The following is a 22634-nucleotide window of genomic DNA, read 5'->3' as shown; positions in this document are numbered from 1 at the left end:
AAATTGACATTTACGAGCTAGAAAAATGAGAGAAACCCACAATATCGACATCATACCACCTGATCCAATACTTAGACATTTGTCTCTGGATTATAAGGTAGGGGTTGTTACATAATTATTTCCATAACAAAAGGACCTTCCATAACATATTCATTATTGAAGTTATGCTGATGGCTAATGATGCTGACAATCGTTCTGCAACAGCAAAATAATATTATTAACGGATTGAAATCAACCTTGTTTCATGTGCTTCTGTCTTTCTTGTGTTTCTCCTCCTCCTCTTTTCTTTTATTTCCTTCCCTGGGCATCAGAAAGTTTTGGATGTTGTGACATTTTAATTGAGTGAATCTCAACTAGAAGGCAACAAAAACTGAGCAGGCTTTGTATGCGCATAAATTAACATGGGCATAATAATGACTAATTAGTTTTAGGAATAGTTCATTGCTAGAGTCAATGAGTGGGGGTTGCCCCTTTTTCTCTTCCTCCCTTCCTTTCTGGCACCCCCTGGATCAAATACCCATGGCTGCGGTGTGCAGAACCAGGCATAGCTCAACGTGGGCATGGTATGTGATTCTTCTTCATCACTCCAACTGCCTTATTTTTCTTCGCATTTTACAAGTTTCCACGGGCAATACTGCCATCTATCGGATTTGGGAGGGTATCCTGGAATAATTGAATTAAGTCTCGCCATGTATATTTGTTTTAATTCAGGAAACTATTTGTTATTTTGATTTTAGGACACGTACACTCCTGGATAGCCTCGGCTTTTGGTTCCAAAAATGGAGTTATGTTTTAGGGTATGTCAAGTTGCCATAGCAACTCATGCTCTAAACATAACCTGGTCTGGAGCAGGTATAGTTGAAAGTTAGTTTGTTTTCAGAGAGGTGAAGCAGCATGGCGTGTCCATTTGAACATGATCTAGTGGATGAAGAAGCTCAGATAATACTTTTTCCACCGTGAGAGGGTGATAAGTCCACATATGGATGTTCGAAATATAAACTTTTTTACAATATTCTAACTTAATTCTTTCCTTCAGTTAAGATAAATAATTTTTTGAGTTCAGTCAACTTTAAAATAACACGTAGTTATCAGACATTTATTTTACATTCCTTCAAATTAATTCAATTAAGTAGGTGTAACTGTTAGATCGGCAGTGCAAGGAATTGTGGGATACCATTCCCTTTGCCTGTCTGGACGGATTTGGGTACAAGTGTAAATTTGAGTTGTATAAACAACTATTGAGTTGGATAGACGTAAGAAATTAGGTTGAATAAATTTAACTCAGTTACTTGTTACCAATAGAATCAATTCATTTCAATCAATGTAATTGGAAATAAGATAGAAACTCTTGCGTTTACTTTGTCTGTTTTTTTTCTCGAAGCAGAAACTCTTTCTTTTGCTGATACAGCCGTATTACTTTTTTGTTGCACATATAATCTTCATACGCCGTCATTAAAATCTCAGACTCCGTCTCACTAAAGTATAGCGCTCTCTTTTTTCACCACGCGTTTGCATGGTGACTCGGGATATCGGCGATCCATTGAGAATGTCTTTATGTACTTGACGTGCACGTGCATTAACCCAGGGTTACCAAGTCCAGCGTAATTACGCTAACTCATATCCGGTCTTTCGGAACCGACATACCCAGAGTAAGCAAGTTCAGGCGGATTTTACCCAGAGTTCAGAGTTAAAGTCAGGATAGTTAAAAGATGCTTTCTGAAATACCCCCCTTAGTTTTTTATTAGACAAAAACTACTAAAGCTATTGCTACTATAAAGAAAAGGCACTCAAGATCTGGGAGTGAAGTTAATACAGACTACAGGATTCTTCTTATGTTACATTTATTGTGATCTTTGTCAAGGAAAAGGTACTTTGGCTCAAAAAAAAAAAGGTTAACCAGGGAGTAAAATGTTGCACTTTAGAGACTATTGTTGCTTGTGTTGGATTGTTAACGTTTTTAACCTACATTTTCTAAGGATTTCCAGCTCGGAGACTGATGTCAGAAGTGGAATCGGTGGTTTTGTAAATGGATATTCGTGTGCGTGTCACTTTAAGAGTCGGTCTTCGGGTGGCTTCTTGATATTAATAGAGCTGCTGTGTCTTCCTCTTGTGACGTAATGCCCACAGCCTACAGAGACAGGCAAAGAAATCCTGTCACAGTAAAGCGATAACACTGGTCTGAAAAAAGAAAAAAAAAAAAGATAACGCACTGCTGTGTTTTGGTTTCCTGCAAGCTGCAGATCTGGGCGGGTAATTGACAAACTCTAGCATCGGAATATTGTATTGGCTGAGCCAAACTCAGTCATGAATCAGTCTTTTTTTTTAAGTCTAGTTTTATGGACGAAGCCTTAACTATCTCTCCCTCTCAGACCAAAGAAAAAAAAGCCAAGACACAGTCACACCGTCCGACATCATCAACAAACAAAAACACCAGAAAGAGACGAAGCAGCCTGCCAGCCACCATCTTAACAGGGCACTGAGAGACACACAACACACTGAGAAAAGACGCTAATGCTTATTTTGATCAACAGGTAAGCTGCACTGAAGGAAACTCTTGCAACACAAATGCACCCCGGGTGTCCAACCCTACTACATGATACGAGGGAGGGGGGGCTTAAAAAAACAACAATGTGACGGCGATGTGGGTTGTAGACGGCGAAACGCGTAAGAGAAGTGGGGAGACGAAAGGGGCATGATTGGCAGACGAGAAAGAAATGTTGCTGTTAGCCGTTCGTAGTTTTACGACGGACAGCAGTCGGTTTGCGTCTTATGTAACTAACGGCCTGAGCAGTGTCGCTGAGGAACGAGGGATATGCTGAATGAGAGGGAGCAAAAGAGCTGCACCGCTTTCAGTTCACATGGCAATTTCCATTTAGGTTAGGATACACAAACGCTACACAAATACAAATTGAAGGGAGGAGGGGGGGGCTACCGGGAGCTGCTACTGCTGTGACTTAAGTTTGAAGCAGCAACAAAGGGACGCGGAGTGACTTAGTCGCCACAAGTAGGTCTGTGTTTTCTCTAAGTTTTGTTCTTATTTTTGTCTTCACTTTTTAGAATGTATGTGGCATCTTGATTAATTGTGTTCGGCGGGGTTTGTGTGACTACAAAGTAGTTATCGTTTAATTTCAGTCAGGTGCGCTACTTTTTCCTACTCTCTCATTGATAAACTACCCCCCCTCCCCATACAAACTGAAAATTCAAGTTCAGCTTTCTTACTTCTGATAACAAAGTGGAAGAAATAAAATTGTGCTTTTTTAAAAAAACTCTACGGTTAAATTCAATATAGTTTAAACAAATGTAGTTTATGATAAAAAAAAATAGACCCTGTTTTTGGCACTTTCATTGTCGCGAGGAGGAGCGCATGGTGGATGCGAATTGTCGCAAAACCCATTTGTCATTAGCTTTGAAGAAAACTAGTATTTCTCCAACGATTTATTATTATTTTTTTCTATTAATATATATTTTTTAAATTAACGAGTGATGCCGGGAAGCCTGAGTTGCATTTCCACTCAACTTTGAAGAAAGTTTCTTAGCTGCCCCCCCTCCTTTCTCTTCTCTTTCTTGTAAGAAACTGTGATGTTCCTTTGAGATAAGGGAGCTGGGTAGGCATGACAACTCTGTGGGGACAGCAGAGTATGTGAAGCCAGTACAATGAAGCACACATTGCTAGGAAGCTTTTTACTCACTCCTGCACCACAGTTTACAAAATCTGAGCCCCCAAAAAGCCCTTCACCTAATTTATTATTATGCATTTAACTGCATATTTTATTTCTAATAATCCAATTATTTGCATATAGGAAAGTCCCATTTGAACCCATTTTAAATCCATTTCAGGTTCATTTCTTAAAACCAAATTAACATCGACGGCTAAAATAAGTTTTATTCAATCCGAAAAAGTTAGTTAATACTGCTGGAGGATACAGGCAGTGTATTAAAACTGTACAGTTTTTGATTTATCCAAAAAATATATAAATAAATAAAGCCCACTTTTACTCTATTCAAATTTTTTTTTTTAAACTTAGCAAAAATAAATAAATCCAAGCTTTTACTCAAACTCGTGATCATGTTTGTTTTTGTGTTTTATTTTTTTTAAACTGATAGTGTAAATATTAGAGACGCAACGATTCACTTCCCGCAAGAAATGGTTAAAGCCCCAAATTTGGGTCATGGTTTGGTTTCGGTTCGATAGATGACTCGTGTATTACAAAAAAGCAACATCAAAAGAAAAACTCTGGAGAAATCTTTTCCTTTTTTTAGAGCTTTAATAAGCAAATGGATTTGTTTTCTATCATTTCTTGTGATAGGTGAAAGCAGTTCTACACGTTTTGGGGCTATAAAACTCTTCGCTTTATAAACTTTTCTCAGAGAGACATGAACATTTTCACCCTTTTCCGTAAATATTTCAAACTGAACGCATGGAAGAGATTGAGTGACAAAGTTGATAGCCAATCAGGACTCAGAACACAATGCGCTGTAAAAAAATACATTAAAAAAGCAATGCAAATTTGCTCTGAATATATCCGCAAAACAGCTAGAGACCTCGAGAGGTGAACTAACAATAAGTACATTGATGCTTTTACTGTCAACATGCAGCAGAGATGCGACAATTCACTTTTCGAAGGGTCCGGTTCAATGGTGTAACATACGGTTCGGTTTTAAACCAACCATCCCTAGTTAAACTTAGCTCAGCTACTTTGATCATCGTCAAAGCACCTCAAAGCAGTGAGGAAATAATGCTCATGTGCTTCTAATCTATGAGTAGTTCTCATAAAAACTAATGAAGTCAGTAATATTTTCAGGCTTTGTAGGTCTGTCCAGTCTGCGTTTTGGCTTTTGATGTGACCTGCCACTCCTGTGTTACGTGGTCAACTCCCTAAAATAAAATAAATAGATACAAATCCTTTTTATGTATTGGTGTTGTATAGCGACATTTAAATGGGACTGTTTTCTAGTCATTGGATATTATTGTATCTCACTGCCCCGTTTGGAGCTGCTTTAAAACATGTGAAGAGTTGACAACTTCCTAAAGAGAGTTGCTTCCTTGTAAAGCTCATTTTCATGAATGTGTGCGTGTGCGCATGGTCCACATGGACAGACGCAGCTCGATCATATGGCTGCAATATGTGAAGTCTCTGTGGCTGTGGGGAGAAAGTTTAGGGAGAGAAACAGTGGAAACACATGGAGTGAGGAGAGTCAGAAACGTCCTGTTCAACTAGCTGGAATGTATCTCCCGTCTTTTATTGATGGTTTGATATCCTGGAAGACATGAGGAACAACTGTTCTGATTTTTGTGGGCTGCCATGAATTTGTCTCTGGTCATTTTAAAGCAGGAGCTGCATTGTAGAGGCAAAAAAAAAGAAGAAAAAAAGCATGTGGAGTGTTAAAAAGTTCCAGCAACCTCAAGAAAATTGTGTGAATATCTCTGGCAGATTTCTTTGTATTTATCTTTAAGATGCTATAAGGGGAGCTAAATTTAAAAGAAGCATCATAAAGGTGGAATAAAACATAAATTGCATACATAATTAACAACTGAATCAAAGTTAAAGGGAAAAGTTGATAATTCGGTTGCTGCTGAACCACATTAGATTTAAAAAAAAATGTTTTGTTTAAAAGCTTGCTTTGCTACAAAAGCAGCACAGAAATATCCAGAAAGAGATAACTGAAAGAGATAATAATTCCAGAAAGGTAAAATAAACATGAAATTCAAATTTTGATGTACATAACACATTTCCAGATTGTCGAAAGAGCTCTCAGCTGATAATCACTGAACATCTCCATCCACCACTGCTGCCTCCTATGTGAACAAACCCTACATCATGTGCAATTCCAAGAAGAATTATTATGAAAGAGTCAGTGTTTTTGAAACTCACAACTCCTAATCATTTCTAATCTCTAATCCCATTTACTTTTGATTGCGACTGTCCCAACTATCGTTGTTTCCAATAAGCAGCAAAAGATAGCATCTATTAGAGCAATAAGCTGCTATTCATCTCGGCCCTGCCTGCAGTTCAGATAAAGAAAAACACCCATTTGTCATGGATAGTTTATTTAAAGAAAAAAAAACCTTCTTCCAGGCTTCTGGCTTACTTGGCTTTCAATTGTGTTGCTAGCATTTTTTGTTCTTTTTTTTTTAAACCCAGTCTCCTGTTTTGCTCATATTTCAAGGTCACAACTGTTTTTGACTTATTTTACTGTCCGAGCATATTGTTTTGGGCCTTTCATGACTTTTTATTAGCTGCCTGCAGGGATCTGAGTCCATGCTCATGTTACATTTACTGGAACTAGAAATGAGCGTCTGCTAAATGCCCAAAATGTCATCCGCACTATATAGAGTCTTGTTTAGGCTTGAGTGGGTCTCCAACATCTTTGTTCTGTTTTAGATTAGAAGATCTACATTTTTGATGGCCTGCAATAGATAATCAGCACGTGGTCTTGGTTAACGGCAAGAGCCCTTTTTTTGGTCCCCTTTACACAGATATCCTGGATATGAGACAGTTTGTCTTGCTGTAAAAACGGATGGATGGTGTTTTAGTGAACCTTGTTTTTACACCCTCCAAAAACAACAACAACAGGTTTTTGCTTTGTTATTAGAAGTAATAAGAAAATCAATTCCTGCTTTTTCTGTTTTGACTCTTTTGGGCTGCTAGTAAATGAAACCTGCTGGCATGTTGTTGTTGTTGTGTGATGCACTTTGAGTTGTGAGTGCTGACTACTTTGATTCAGCAGTGTGTGAGTCACCACAACACTTCCTGCACACTGGCATGTTCAGTTATCAATCACTAAGTTGAAGATTCTTCAACTTCTGACAAAGATTAAAGGATTTTACTAGACCTTTGTCTAAGTAAAGAAATAAATCAAAGTATATTTTAAAAATTAATTTCCTTTTCTTTTTGTATTGCAGCTTGATGATGTGTTTGCTGTGCATTTAAAGTGGAGTTTTTTTGCATTTATATTTTCCATCTGATAAGGTTCCAAACTTTCTGCTATTTGCAAAATATCTTTTTATTTATTTTATAAATTAAAATGCTTAAGGAAAAAAAACTCCTGCAATGTTGCAGCATGTCAATGAAAGAAAAAGAAGTGTGATAATTCAGGTAATGGTTCAGCTAGTACGAAAATGTTTAATCTAGCCCGGGAAAAATGTGCTCTTAGTGGTTCCACATAAGGTTCATGTCAACAAGATTTGAGGACTTTTCTGATGTAAAGTCTGTTGTACGAATCGGTCAGATGCTCTATGAAAATGACACAAATTCACAGAAACATTCCAGACAAGAGTCACACAACGATCAGAACTTGTGTTTCTGAGTGTGTTTTGAATCCTATGAGGACCGCTCCATCTGTGCTCATGTGCAGGCTTTCACACAACACCCGGCGGGCAGACACTGAAAATGAACTATGGAAAAATGTGGCAGTGGCATAAGTGGCATGAATTTCAATGTGATTTACTTTGTAAGCCTTTTATGTGTTGAGGCTAAAAAGGCTGCATAGCTTGTACAATTTGAGAGCACAATTTCCTCAGGTACGGGCTGCTAAATCCAGCCAAAACGTTACTTTATTTTGAGGTCTTTTTTTTGTAGTATTTTTTGTGGAATCTGCTTGGGTAGTGTTTTTTTCTTGAGCCTACTAATAGATAATTTGGATAAGGTTTCCACTGCAGGTGCTGCTGTGAAACAGCCCATCTGTTAAATTGTCATTTATCTTTTGGTATGTCATACAATCTAACATGGCTCTTTTTAATATTAAAGCAGCAGAGGTGTGTGTCAAGACTTTTAGCTGATCAGTTTTAATGTGGTTGCTGTCTGTTAAAAAAAAAATCTCATATTTTTCATCAAAATCCCATCAGTTTCTGTGTTTCTTGTAGTTTTGCCTAATTGTGTCACACCCAATGTTGAGTTCTGGTTAACATTTCTCTCTCCCAGGTCAGGCCTTGTTGGTAGATGGTGATCTTTTTCTTTCTTTTTCTGACATTTATCTTTTCCCTTCAAGGTCACATCTAAATTTGCTGTTCACCTATGATTGAATTGACTTGCTGATTTGTTTATATCGGTCCAATCACAGCAAATTTGCTTCATGTTGACTGCATCATAGTGTCTCTTTTTTTATGGTTGTACAGGATTTAGAGATTGGTGGTGATGTTTGCTTTTTATTAACCCTTTCTGAAACACCGTAGCTGTCACTATATTTATGTCGACTTCACTACTGTAAAGTGTAGCATATCAGTGCAAGGCTGCTTTTCTCCGCTTCTGAATCCGTTGGAATTATGCTAATTGCGTAAACGGTTGAAGAGTTTTCCTAGTCAACTCTTCAAACCTAACTGTTGTCAGACATTATTGGGGTCAATAATTGATAGTAATAATTAATAAACTTTTTTTTGCATGCATGTGTCTCTTTGGGGAAATTTCTTTCTTTGTTTTAAATGGTCGTTACTGTACCTGCCGAGAGAAAAGACTCATTTTTGCCGCTTTTTTAAGCACCCGCCTGCTCACACATGCACTCACATGAAAACACACTTGCAGCAGCCCATTAGTATTGTAGTCTGGGATCAGGCTAAAACATCTGGTGGCTGGGTAACTTTTGAAAGTGGTCTTTGTCCTCAGTCTGTGCCTGCATGTAATTGTCTGGCCGTGTGTGGTTTTCTCTTTGATTGTGTCATAAGAGACGGACTTTTTATGGTGTCCCGTCAAATTAAAACAATGATTTTTAATTGCTGACATGCTTTTTTCTTTTTTTTTTGAATTAAAGCAAGTAGCCTCTCTAACCTTTTTATGTTTAATGAAGTTTGTTCTCTTTTGTCTTCCTCTGCCTGTAAACAAATACAGTCTAGAAATGGCACCGTCCCTGACAAATAGCTGATCTACTATGTACCAGTAGTTGTTTTGATGTAACTCAAGGTGACTGTTCCAATGGAGAGAAAGAAAAGAGGACGTCACAGAGATACAACATTTCTTCAAGTTTCCTCTGGTGTAGCTTGACGTTTCTATCTGAAAGGAGCAGCTGAGACAGTTTGGCAAACTTTTTACCTGTTCTCTGCAGCTTTGATTTTTTTTTTTTTTTCTCTTCTGTAAAATAATTCTGCAGGAGCCGCTTTGGGCTTCTGAGGCTACAGCTCTGAAGAGAGCTAGCTGATGCCCACAGGGCTTCACTTCAAGCCATACAACTTTGAAAAGCGTTAGACTGACTTTCCCTTACAGGAGGAAAAGAAAGCTTGAGACATTTAGCCACAGTGATTGTAATACCTCAGTGGATCCTTTTATTGTTTTTTTGAAGTTATTAGTCTGGTATTAGTAAAGAAAGAGACATTCATTTTTTTACTGCTGGAACTAGCTTGTATAACATTAAGTCAGCAGGAGCAATTCATTTACCACTTTGTTAAAACCTCATTATTTCATGCTCTAACTTTTTTGATTGAAAATACTTCTTAGTAATTTTTTTAGGGTTTCAGGTTTGGGAAATTGCTAATAGTATATATTTCCAAGCAGTTTTTTTCTAATTACATTTGAAGTTGAAAAGCATGATAGAAAGGGCAAAGAAATTCAACGTTTCGTAGAGGTACAATGCTCCTTTTAAAGTCCTCGTACACCTGGTTAATGAGTAATTTAGTGAATCAGACAACTTAATAGTGGCTGAAAATACTCTAATGCTGCATGTGTGCCACTCATCTGAGTAATACCATAACTTTTCCTGGTAAACACTTGTAGACCTTAGAAAAGATCATATTGTTTGCTCGAGTGTGAACATTATTCCAGTGTTCCCTCATTTATTGTGGGGGAGATAGGTTCTAAAAATAAGTCGCGATAAATGAAATCTGTAAAGTATAATTACAAATGTTTTGAGGCTGTAAAACCTCTCGCTAAAAAACTCGATACACTTTTTTCAGACTGACACCAACATTTTCACACTTTTCTTTCTTGTTTAAACTCTCAAAGCTCAGACCTTCGTAGAAAAAGAAGTCTAGTATTTTAGAATGAAAACAGAGATCTGCTGGTGATCAAAGGTTTACCGTATGTAGATTTGACAAGCTGGTCACATTTTGTCCTGGAGACGTGGCACGAAGGAGATTGATTTACAGCGGTCTACAGCCAATCAGAGCACTAAACCAAAAAAAAAAAAGATGCAAACGACACACTGCAAATAGCAACGGACTACTGAATCCCTTACTTTTTCTTTTACGAACTTGAATATTTTTTTTTTTGTTTAAGGTCTAGAACTGTTCTTAGATTTGAGCAGAAATATTACAACATTGCACATCAGCTTCACTGAAGCGAGTTCAATATTGGCACTACTGTGTTCTGAGCTTAAATACAGGTTTCTTTTCAAACAAATCAGTTGCCATAGTAATACATGGATAACATATAATGGCTACTGTATGATCTTAAATTTCTAAATCTTTCCCTCATTCATTCATTTTGCTGTAAACAACAGTTTTCACAGTGAAGAGTTTAGTACTTTTAACAGCTTAATAAACTCAGGGTTTTTGGTTGAGTTAATATGTCTGTAGATACTTTGCCATCAAAGTTAGGACAAATGTGGAAAATATAGCTTCATTTTTTGATAAGTTGGTGATGTGCCTTTACTAACCCCTTTAAGACCTGAGATGTTGCAGGCGACAGCTAAATGACACACACTCTTTGGTGTATTGTAACTCTTTGACCGTTTACGCCATGAAGGAGAATCAGCTGATTCTGACTCAGAGAAGAGCGGCTTTTCAAATCGGCTATGCAACAGAATGCAATATATTACTAACATAAAGTGTCAGTTGATTTATTTTAATTGTGTAGTGCATATCAGTACAAAGCTGCTTTTCTTTACTTCAAAATCTACTGGAATTACGTAAACTGTAAGTCACAGTAGGCGAAAGTATGTCGTATACTGGTGCTAAATGAACATTTCCAATAGGCCTGCGCAAAGTTATTATTATTGCGGTATCAAATTGTGTAATATGTATATCGCATAAGACGGCGAAAATTGCAATAAATGGCTACCTTAAGGCAGTGTGCTAAAAACAATCTTATGGCAGCTTGAAGTATTTAACGAATTAAATAAATCCCTTTATGCATTTAACCAATCGGATGTTCCCCTTTAATGTTAGATGTTTGCCTCCTATGTCGACGAGGGTTATTTGGAGTATAATTTAAGGTATGTTCACTCTTATTTCAAATTAAACTGTTGCAATGAAATGGAAATTATGTATTTAGTTGTTTTGCCATTTTTTCCTGTATCGCAAGTTATATTGTCATCACAATATTGATCCCTATCGCAAATCACACGTTTTCCTCATATTATGCAGCCCTAATTTCCAACACATTAGATCTGAATTATTAAATGGTCCTTGTGAGATTGTGCATATTCCTCAGATACCATTTTGTTTGTGATCCCAGGTGAGTTAATGAAGTCAAAACTCACGCTAATGTAAGACGTCAGGTTTGAAAAAAGAAAATCAACCTTCCTCATTAAATTCTTCAACTTATCCGTTACAGTAAACTTTTGAAATCACGTTTTTCGACACAATTACAAAGTGGAATGTAAATATGTAACAGTAGTTAATGTATGTCAAGATTTAATCAGCTTAACTGGTGCAAATTTTTGGGTTTAAATCCATGTAGTCATAACAATAATTTGCTTCTGAGCTCATTAAGCGGAAGCAATCCTCAGAGATTTGCCAGATTTATTCCCATCAGCATTATTCTTTTTTGAGTAAAAAAAAACATTTTGGAGTCAGCATGTTTTTTTCTAGTGTCTCAAAAAGAGGAAGTTTTCTCACATCAGCAGTCACAGACAGTCTGCTTCTCTTTCTTCAAGAATCTCATTTATAATACTTGTCATGGCCCAGTGTTTGTGCAGATATTTTTTTTTTTTAGTTTAAAATCTATCTCTTAAAGAAAATAAAAAAACTAAAAAGTCTTCTTAGTGGTGCAGAGTGTTTTTGCAAATCTCTGCAGTTAAAAGTGGACGTGCAGATATGGATGACGGAGGGAGGTGGCTCTTTTTTTTTTTCAAATGGAAATGAAGGGGGCACACATCTGGGGGTCTTTCAGACCTTTGTGCAGGAGCACCAAAAGGGTGGGTGCTAGAAGCCCATGGTCAGAAGTGTGTGTGTTGTTGTGGTAAAAGAGGGGGTGGAGGAAGGAAGGACAGATGGATGGTAAAAGGAAATGTAGTGTTTGGTTTATTAAAAGGTAAGAAAAAGGGGATGAGTAAATCGCCGTATGGAGGTATTTCTAGCTAGCTCAGGACAACAGGGGGACGGAGAGGAAACAAGTATACAAAGTTTAACTAAAAGGTGCTGCTATCAACTCAAAAGATCCCTAAAAAATGACAAAAAACTGAGCGGAAATGGGTAATAGTCGTACAAAGAAGAAAAGATGGACATCAGAAAGACAGACGTGTTTGAATCAAGTAAAGAGGGGGAATGGTGGGGCGAGAAAGGGGGCAAAAGATTGCTCACTGTGGTAGAAAACTTTACGGCTGACAGTTAAATTTTCCTCAGGGTCTATGTGTGAGAGCGCGCGTCCGGGTGTGTGGAATAGCTCGGTGGGGGGCATGGCGTTTGTTCTGCAACATGGCTTTTGGGCTTTTTACTTTTTCACACACAAGTTGTCCCTATTCCTTTATTTCTTCAGGGGGCAATTTCACCCAAGCTGTAGAAGTGGTTGATTCTTTCTCCTTTTCTTGCAAATTCCCTCTTTAAAGTGGTCAGAATGGACTCCTCTGCCGTATGAGAATGTCAGCACTTTTCCTGTTAGGGTGTAGTTTAACAAAACCAGGGCAAAGCTTGCGTGATTAAAGGTGTAATCTTTTTAAATAACCACTCCCTTTACTGTCTTGTATTCTTCCACTCACAGTGACATTCATCATTGTGTATCACAGGTGACGGAACTCACTTTCAGATACTAAACGTACATTCTATTTACCACGAGCAACTAAAAAGCTTGGGGAACTCGCCTTATAGTTATCGGTAATTATTTGAGAAGTTATGCTTTTGTTTTGAAATAAATAAAAGCGATTCAGGATGAGTTTGCCTCTGTTTTACCCTGAGGAGCACTTTGGATTTATCTTTGAAGGTTCGAAGAGCAACTTTTTGTCAAGAAGGGTAAGATCAAACAAAGGCTTTTTTTGGTTTATTTTGCTGACGATATCTCCACTTATGCTTTAGATCATTCCTTCTGATTCTATTTATGAATCTAGATCGAATGGCTAATCGAAGCACGATTCTAAAAATGTCTGAATGGCTGCTATATGTATCGGGTATGTCTTTTTATTGGATGACAGCCTTTTTTATCTTCATACTATTCTTAAATTTAAAATCATCATGTTTATATTCTATTTTTTATTATTAGGGTTTTTTTTTATAACTTTTTCAGTAAACTGAATTTAAGTTTCTTTTTAAAATATATGTAAATGCACAAAAACACTCCATAGCTTTACTTTGAAAATAAGAACCATCATTCACACCTTGCTAGATCGATAAAGATACTGAATAACCGTCGTTGCAAACATTCACACTTGAATTTTTGAAAATACTCCATTCTTCAAAAGCTTGTTATAGCCCCACACTTAAGAGCAGAAAGGTTGAAGTATTAGTAAAGTGTCTCCTGAGTAATGCTCCGTGGGAAGAGGCAGCGTTACATTTCAAATTGAATGTAAAGGCAGAGTTAAGGAAAGAGGAGTGATGGCACAAACTGGGATCAGCAGCTCAAAGAGTGGAACAAAAGTTTGGGGGTTTGTTTAGCTCTGTGCTGTACATTAGCCCTTTAAAACCCATGGAATATGGAGACAAAGCTCTTAAGTTGAGTCAATTTGAGAGTGAGGAAGTTTGGTCACAACAGCTGCAGCTCACACCTCTATTCTCTGCTCACTTGCTTTATGGCTTCACACTTTTGAGGCTGTGAACAACAGTTATCGGGTCCAGACCATAAATGACAGCACGTGCAATTTATGACTTTGATTCAATAAAAAAACAAAAAAAAACAAGTTAAATTAGCAGCTGTTCACAGGCTGTTTAAAGGGAAAAGAAAACTTTTATCTTCTTGAAATCTTTCTCAAATTAAGATTCAAACAGAATTTTAGAAAAGTGCACACACCTTACTAGTGAATTTAAAAAGTTAAAATAAATATTCATACACTAAATCCTTTAGTGAGTCATGGTGGTCCAGGTTAAAGCCCATTTTTTTGTTTTTTGTTTTTTTACACCTCCGTGTCCTGATGCTAGCAAGTGGAGCATCTGAAATCTCAGTGCAGATTTCCAATAGCGCTCAACTGGGACACACTGCTGCCCTCGGACAGCGTACAGATGGAAGGGCTCTGAAAAGAAGTAAAATGTCAACATTGTAAGTTTAAAATGTTCCTTTTGTGTGTGTGTGTGTGTGTGTGTCTGCATGCAACCATCTGAAGCTCTTCCAGACGTTTTTCCCATTGGGCCTGGTGCTTACAGGAAATGTCTGATATTCCAGGAGTGGAAATAGTGTGTGTACGCACATGGGAGAGAGTGGTGTTGAGTGGCAAGTGTGAAGCAAAGAGAATATGGGCCTGTACGCGCGTGTGTGTGTCTGTGTGGGTGTGTGCATGTGTGTGCTTGACTGACGTAATGTTTGAGCTTACCCAGACAGAGACAAACCAAACTGTGACACACACACACACGTACAGGGTGTGTGTATGCGTGGGTTTGAAAATCATCAGATAGGTCTGGCTAACCGCTCAGATGTGTGTGTTTGTGTGCAAGTAGTTTCTTACAAAAGTGCCGTTTGTTTTCCATATTTTGGGGGAAAGGACAGCTAGGCAAGAGTCAACAATCAACTTGTTGATTTATGCAGCTACTGGTTCCTTCCATTACGCCTACAACCACCACTGAAGCAGAGTTTGTTCTCCATTATTTTTGATGTATGAGATTTTTAGTTGCAGAGAACAAGGTCAGAATCAACAGTCCTGTGTTGATTTATGCAGCTCCTGCTTCCTTGGTCATATCGTACATCAGTGCAGGACATTAGCACCGTTCACAAGTAAATGCGGGTCTCCTTAAGCTGTGGTAGGTGAATTTCTCTCCTCTAACAATCACAGCAGCATTGGGAAGCTAGGGATGTAACCGGTTCCTTTGGACAACTTTCTATTTCATTATTCTCAACAACGTTAAATATTTGGTTAAGAAACACGAGTGTAACATGCTTAGAAATTTCATGTACCAGTACTTTAACACGTTAACACCGGAGATGTCACCGGCGACACCTAAATAACAGACGCAACTGTAAGTAACGTAACTCTTTGATCAATGTAAATCACCTGATTCTGATGCAGAGAAAAACAGCTTTTTATATGACCTTACATTACTAATGCATAGTGTTGCCTATTGGGACAAAGCAGCTTTTCTCCACAACAGAATCTGCTTTTTCCCGTTGATCGTGTAAACTGTCAAAGAGTTACAGTATTTTGTTGATTCACCAATGTGAACTGATTCTTTTCTTTACAATTTGCATTCATTCCGTAAGCGGTTGAAGAGTTACGGTAGTCGAAAGAGTGCCAACACTGGTAAAGGGTCAACCTTTGGACAAATGGTAACAATTTCAAAAGCTGCCAAATTTGTTTTAAGAACTTTGTTTGGGTAAAAAAAATAGTATCAAGTCTGACATTAAAGAGCAAACTTTCTCCAAAGAAACAGTGATAAAACGATGAAACTTGTTTTTTTACATGTCTAAAAAGCAACTGTCAGTATCAAGAAATGATCAGCATTACTGCTATGATTCTTCTTTAATGCATGATGAGGCACCAAAAGAAACACACTTTTATTGGAAAGTTGCAGTATTCGTCAGTAACTTCAGGTTTCCCTTTATTAAATCACAACATGAAAGCTCTAGGCGTCACTTCTAAAGTGTTCTAGTTCTAAAAAGACAGGCCACACCCACAGCTGTCGCCTAAGGACCTGAACGGTCTGGTTGTTACAGGTTACTTACACACTAGTGGGTCAAAAGATCCTATAAAAAAAGGTATGTGCAAGTTTTTCTGCCATGTTTCATATTCTAATTTGTTCAGACAGAACAACTTTCCAGAAAACCCTGTTTTACAACATCTTTAGTGAAAAAACTACTTTGATTTAGGTTAATATGTCAGCTTAATTTTCACATCCCCTCCAAATGTTGATTTAAAAAAAAAAAACAAGTTCTTAAAGAATTTAAGCTTCAAAATGTGATTTTAAGAGTCAACATGTTAAATACTCATATCTCCTAAATTTATACATCTAAAAAATAGATACTAATATTATAAACTTGGTAGATTTTAGCTCATCTCTTAAAGAAGACACCTGATTAAAAAAACTGTTTTTGGAGTTTATAACTCCAACATTTTTTTTCTGATAATGGGGGAGATAGATAGAGAAAATTAAGCTCAATAATAGCATTTCTAAATATTTATTTATTAAAATTGTTGTGAATCAGGAGCAATCAAAAAAATCCAGTTAGAAAAAGAGCATATTTGTGACAGCCAAAATATGCAGGACAGGCCATAAGCTCCCTGCTCCGAGCTCTCGGCAAGGTTGCTCTGCTCCAACGGTCCCGGCCACAACTCAAAGGCAAATTTCCAATGAATTACTGCTGCTCTGCAGAAATCATGTCCTATAAAACCACTCAGGTTTTATTTTGGCTAAAAATGCATAATAGTAATCGAGACCACTAGGAATGCTTTAAAATAGATTTCAAAAGATGAGTGGGATTTTACCACTTCATTATTTTTTCTGGAATCAGTCTGCTTGTAGCTAAGAGGCTTTCTGTAAATAGGATGAAATGTTCTGAAAGATTTGGATGACTGATGATTGATTTGGTGCTCCTCCCCCTTTTGGTTTAATCAGTTTGTTGAACATGTTCTCCTGTGAGCCATTAGAATTTCCTAGAAAAAAGGAAATTTGATATGTCATTCTTGTACCATTTTAATTAGGACTTTTGAACTCATTTCCTTTAAAAATAAAAAAAGCAGTGAAGGATAGGGTCAGTTCATCTCATTCAAAATATAGTTTCCTAAAATGCTCTCTAACTTCTGCCCAGTCCGGACAAAATAAATAAAAATAAATAAATAAATACATTTTATATTTGTGATTTAGAGTTACATACTGTTTGACATTTTAAAAATAAGTTTTAGCAAAAGATTATTAAAGTTTTTTAATTGTTCATTATTGATGGAAGTAAAGACTGCTCCTTTCTGCACCGTGCTCACGATGACTCATAAATTCTTTTCAATCACGTGTTCCCTTAAATATGCTGTGATGAGTTTCTTTAGGAATCAAAAAATTGAGTCAAAGAAAATTCTAAATGTTTCCTTCTTTTATTTACTATAGGAGATCTGTAGAACTTCAACTCTCCTTTTTTTTCCTTTTGTTTTTTACAGCATTCCTTTGCTTATTGCAGGGGTAACGTTCTAAAAATAGATGCGCAATAGACTACATTGTGAAGTAGCTATCCTCAGTTTTTCAATATAGTTTTTATGGCTTCAAACCTTCCCTACACACTTTAAACCCTTTTGCAATTTTCTTTCCTCTTTAAGAACTCTTAAATACAAACCTTATAAAATAATGAGTCCAGTATTATAGAATTATGGCAAAATTCTGCTTGCAATGAAGGATTTACGAGAATTTGACAAGCTGAACGCATGCTGTACAGAAGACAGGGCACGGAGATGAATTGATTATGGTCAAAAGCCAATGATGACGTCAAAAACAGAACGTGCAAATTTGCACTAATCTGTGAAACAGCTAGGTGGCAAAAGGTGAACATTTTTTATTAGAAGCTACTTACGTCAGCGTTTTGAAGTTTCTGTTGGGACAAAATATGACAGACACTTAGCTAAACTTAGGTTAGGGCTGGGATTTCTGAGTTCTGTGCAGCTGAAGATATTCAGTGATAGAATCTTATCTTCTTCTTCTTTGTTGATTTGTCATTTTTTGTAGACTTTGTTTCCTTCTTTTGCCACAGCAGGCCTCTCTGTCTTACGTCTTTTGAAAGAGGCTTTGTTTCTTTCTCTTGTACGGCAGTGGGGAAGCTGTGGTGCAGAGGAGAACCTCTCACCGGAAAATGGCAGGTTTGATTCCCACCTTGTGTCCAATTGTCCTTGGGCAAGACACTATGCCCCACATTGCTCCAGGTGGTTATAGGTTGACACCATCAGTGTGTGAATGTGTGTGCTTGGGTGAATGGGACTGTGACTGTAAAGCGGTCTGGGCCTTAAAGCAAAGGGGGTAAAGTGCTGAATAAGTCTACCCCATCTACCTTTTTATCATTTACTTATCTTCTGAAACAGTAAAAGCTACCAAGTGTCTTGTTTCATTTAGAAGTTTTTGAGGAATTATCTTAGAACCGAATCCTTTATTGTGCCTGAATCTGCCTGAATTAAAAAAGATTTTTTTGAGGAAAATCAACTGAATTGAGCTTTAAACAGTTTATGTTTATTTCTTTAAAGGTTTCTGTAGATCCTTGATGAAAATGGGATTGTGGCATGGGAGTGGCAGTCGTTTTTTGGAAATTTCCTAATGAGCTTCTTACCTTTTAACTTTGACCCAAGTTGTGGTTGGGTTGAGTTGACAATAAATCTAATGTAGCTGCTGTTTTCCGATGAGACTAAACTGTTTTAAAAATGGTACTTGCATTCTAAAAAATGTGAAATATCTGTTTTGTTCTTAGACTTATGGCTTAATGTTTACAAAGTTGTTTTGGAAATGTTAACTGAGGGTTACGGTAATGGACCATTGGTTTTACAACTTTCAAAAACAAACTAGCAACACAAAAGAAACTTTTTAAAAATACTGAGAAATACAGTTGAATCAACTAAACTTTCTGATAGAATTGTTGTGTAGAGTGTGAAACAATGTAGTCTTTGTGCTGTAATTGTTGGAACGTGGAGCTTTAGTCTGTCTCCAATACATTAAAAAGGCAGTAAGACACTTCAAAAAAGAACCTTCAAAAACAGTAATTTTCCACAGGAAGAACAAAAATTACCATGGAAAGAAAGAAAAAAAACAAAAACAATTAGTCAGTCCATCATGGCATTTGAAAATCAGAAAAACACAAAAGATGCATCAAATGACCTGCTCTCCGGATGAAACTTTGAAAAATGTAAAGCGGCGTGCGCTCACTTGTGTTTAGAGACGGTCTCTGAGTGTGTGTCTGCCGAACAGCGAGCCAAGAGAAAGAGTAACTGAGTGGGTGCTGTGTGTGTGAGCATGTGCGTCAGGCCGTCATGAATGGTGTGTTTGAGATGGAGCGCAGTGCAGAGTTCCTCAAGCTGGACCAAATTGGAAACAGAAAAACAAACATTCCCTAGGAACCCCCGCTCCCCACCTCCCTCAGTCATCTTCTTCTGCTGGTTAGTGGCGCGGTCCAACCTGTCTGGGACAATGTAACGGTCTATAGTCAGAGCAGACCACACACGCTCAGGGATGGTGTGTGTGTGTGTGTGTGTGTGTGTGGGGGGGGGGGGGGGGGCTGAGGGGAGAGTTTCAGCTACAATGACAGTTAAAAAAGCAAACAGAAGAAGCATTTGAAAATGACAGAACGCTCAGCAATGGATTGATGATGGGGAGGAGGGAAAATCAAGACGGTTCAATGTTGATGGGCTTTAAATGTGAAAACGGGGACTGTATTAAGGAGAAAGTAAAAAATAACTTCATTTTGGATTTTATTACTTAAGGAAATGGAATAAAAACAAGCTGGTAAGGATGGAGATTGAGTAAATAAGTCAATTGGGAAAATGTCATATAGGTACACTAAGACTTTCTAAAACTCTTCTGTCTTTGTTCTTTTTCTGTTTTGTTAATGAGAGAAAAAAATGTTGTTTTCCAGTTTTCCCTCTGCTTTCCATCACGGTTGGAAAAAATAAAAACGTCCTTCAACTTTTAATTGCTAATACCAAGATGTGGCCAGTCCTAAAACAACGGGAAGTGAGTCTGTGTGCTTGCAGGTTAGCTTCACGTCTGGCGGATTTCAGCATGAGGTGCACTTTTTGAGCCGCGTTTTCGCTCCTTACCGGTTGACATTTGCCATTCTCAGAACGAGGGGTTTCAAAATGACTCATCTTCAGTAATGACTCATACTGTCCTAAACATTTCATGCCAGCAAACTTTTGAAAACTGTTTCACTTTCTTCTCTTTTGGTGTGTTCATTTGGTTAGCGTGGAGCTGCGTTTGAACGTCCAGATTACAGGTGAACCACTCATTAGGAATAAGAACGTCTAACTCTGGACTTTTATCGTCGCTTAATACATGTATGTAAACGTCAAACAGTGGTCTATCCTCTGAGAATATTTGATTCACTGACACACACACACACACCTACATGCACACACATTGGTCAGCCTGTGGAAACTGGCTGAAGATAAATACAGACTCAGATTTAGATTTGCGGTAAAAGGCAGAGCGAGGCCGTACAGATGGAAAGAAGAACGATTGGCACAGAGAGAGAGGGTGGTACAGACCCAGAGGGTGGAGTGATATTTGCGGTTGGGGCAACAAAAGGGGGAACTGAGAATTGAAGACCTAATGCTAAAGTTACAAAATAAAGGAAATATTGTTGCCAACGGTCGCTGCTGCTGGAAGCTTGAAATGGAAATGCTTAAATATTACTTACTGATTGCTGCATTGTTGTGATTTGTTGAGCATTCAAACATTTCGGCAGCTAGACTCTCCTGAAGTTGAATAAAGTAGCGTATTTTTATGCTATTTTTCTTCACTGTCAGCGGAAAAATATTAATCTGGACTATACCAACTGTTCCTGGCTCAGTCCCTTGACACAGATGAAGTGAATTATTGGAATTCATCAAACAAGGAATACAGTTTACATTTTTCAACCCTCTTATATTTATTCTTTCTTTTCTGTTCCTTGCTATAGCTTAAGAAAATTCTAGTGTATTGCGTGTTTGTGATTTTCATACTATGCCATTACCTCATTTATCGCAGGGTTACATACTAAAAAACCCCACCATAGGTGAAAGTATGATTACAGACGTTTTAAGGCTGTAAAACCTGTCACTACAGCCATTATACACTTTTCTCAGACAGACATGAACATTTTCCCACTTTTAGTTCTTGTTTGAATTCTCAAAGGTCAAACATACCTTATAGAACGAAACAAAGATCTGATTGCAGATCAAGGATTTGTGTAAATGTGGCAAACTGAACTCATTCTGTACAGCAGACACAACACTGAGGAGATTGACAAAAAAACCAGCAAAATTGCACTGGATAAAATCCACATAGCAGAAAATAGTTCAATAAATTATAGGTAATCTTGGTGCTCAGAGAATGTCTTAAAACTTATGTCTTTGATTTGTTTCAGTTTCTTAAGTCAAATTTAAAAAATGTGGAGTAAATATGATGTATTGAAAAGACTGAGAAGATTGTGCTCTTACTTTTTCCTCTCTTCCTCCTTTTCCAGGTTGTTGACGACTGTAAAGACTGATGTAAACCAGAGTTGGGAGAAAAAGAAGTTAGAGGACAGCACGAGACCCACTTCACTTCAATTTGGATCTACAACACATTTGATCAAATGCAAAGCTGTAATGCTGGTTAGCTGGACAACATGCAACAGTCCCAAAGCAATGCTGCTTGAGGTTTTAAAACTCCAAGGAAAAGGCTGCTGAACATTTTTTTTGGGGGCCTGGTGTTCAGGGACCCATGAGGAGTTGACCTGAGGACGTAAAGGGATAGTAGTTCAGATCTGTCATCTGATTTCTGCTTTCCATTGCATCACTGTGGAGTACAGAGAAACGCTAGCTGACCTGTGCCCCTGGAGCAACTGTTAAGCTACCAGGTTGCCTCGAGCTGCTTTACCAGAGCTGATGCCAAAGCTAGAAGTCTGCCATGGTGTTTTTATAACCTGATGACAAGACAAGGTAGGACAAATATGTTTTTAAATATTTCCCATTTAACCCTTTAAAATGGTGAAAATATGACCATTGCTTGTATTTTAATTACATTTAAAATAAATTAGTTAATATAAAATATATATACGGTAATATACACAAAAGAACAAATAATCAAGATTTCAAAAAAGAGTTTTTTTTTAAATTCATTTTTATTTTTACATTTTAGCAATTGGACAAAAACTGAAAAAGGTTGTCATGTATGCAAGAAGCAGTGAACCATCACCACTGCTTTCACAGTTACTGGGAATTGTCCTCACCTACAAAAAAATATATATATTTTTTTAAAAACACTTTTCTGTAGAACAATTGAAATACAACCAGACAATTCCTGCTCTGGTGCATTCCAGTTCAGCAAAGCTCTTTAGCAGAACTCATTAGTTCCTCACACTCAGGAAAAATTAGAGGTTGCTAGTTGGTCAATTGGTCTGCAATGATTAAACGTTTAACCAACTATGCTAGTAATTGTTACCATAAGTATGATATTAACTAAGCTTTTTTGGAAGATATACTTGCTATACTTTTTCCTAACTACTTTAGATTGTTGAATAATTATGAACTACCAAAGGATTTTATGAGTGTTAATATCGTCAGAACTTAGGTTTGCATCTTAAAAATACCTGAAGTGAGGATTCTGTGATTTCTTTTGCTACAGGTTTATGTACGCAAACATACTATTATGTAGGTGTGAGTGGAAAGTTGCAGGTGGTTTGTGGTGTTGAATGCATTATGACTCTAGTTGT

At 37.4% G+C, this 22634-nt stretch overlaps 1 protein-coding gene across 6 annotated transcripts in view; it reads left to right on the top strand.

Annotated features, from left to right (window-relative positions):
* The first annotated feature begins 1647 nt into the window (after window positions 1-1647).
* trps1 (transcriptional repressor GATA binding 1) overlaps window positions 1648-22634 on the top strand; it is a 131199-nt gene continuing 110212 nt past the window's right edge. Inside the window, exons 1-3 of one of the 6 annotated variants that reach the window (XM_020707071.2) lie at window positions 1648-2250; window positions 2370-2531; window positions 21405-21861. In XM_020707071.2, coding sequence (XP_020562730.1) covers window positions 21849-21861 — 13 coding nt within the window. In that variant the 5' untranslated portion in view covers window positions 1648-2250; window positions 2370-2531; window positions 21405-21848. Of the gene's footprint in view, window positions 2532-2575; window positions 3009-21404; window positions 21862-22634 lie in introns of those variants that run through there. The other 5 variants (XM_011480779.3, XM_020707072.2, XM_011480778.3 and 2 more) reach the window with 5 other exon arrangements.

This window comes from Oryzias latipes, chromosome 11 (genome assembly GCF_002234675.1).
Source record: "Oryzias latipes chromosome 11, ASM223467v1".
Taxonomy (NCBI): domain Eukaryota; kingdom Metazoa; phylum Chordata; class Actinopteri; order Beloniformes; family Adrianichthyidae; genus Oryzias; species Oryzias latipes.
This window is presented reverse-complemented; position numbering and strand designations above follow the sequence as displayed.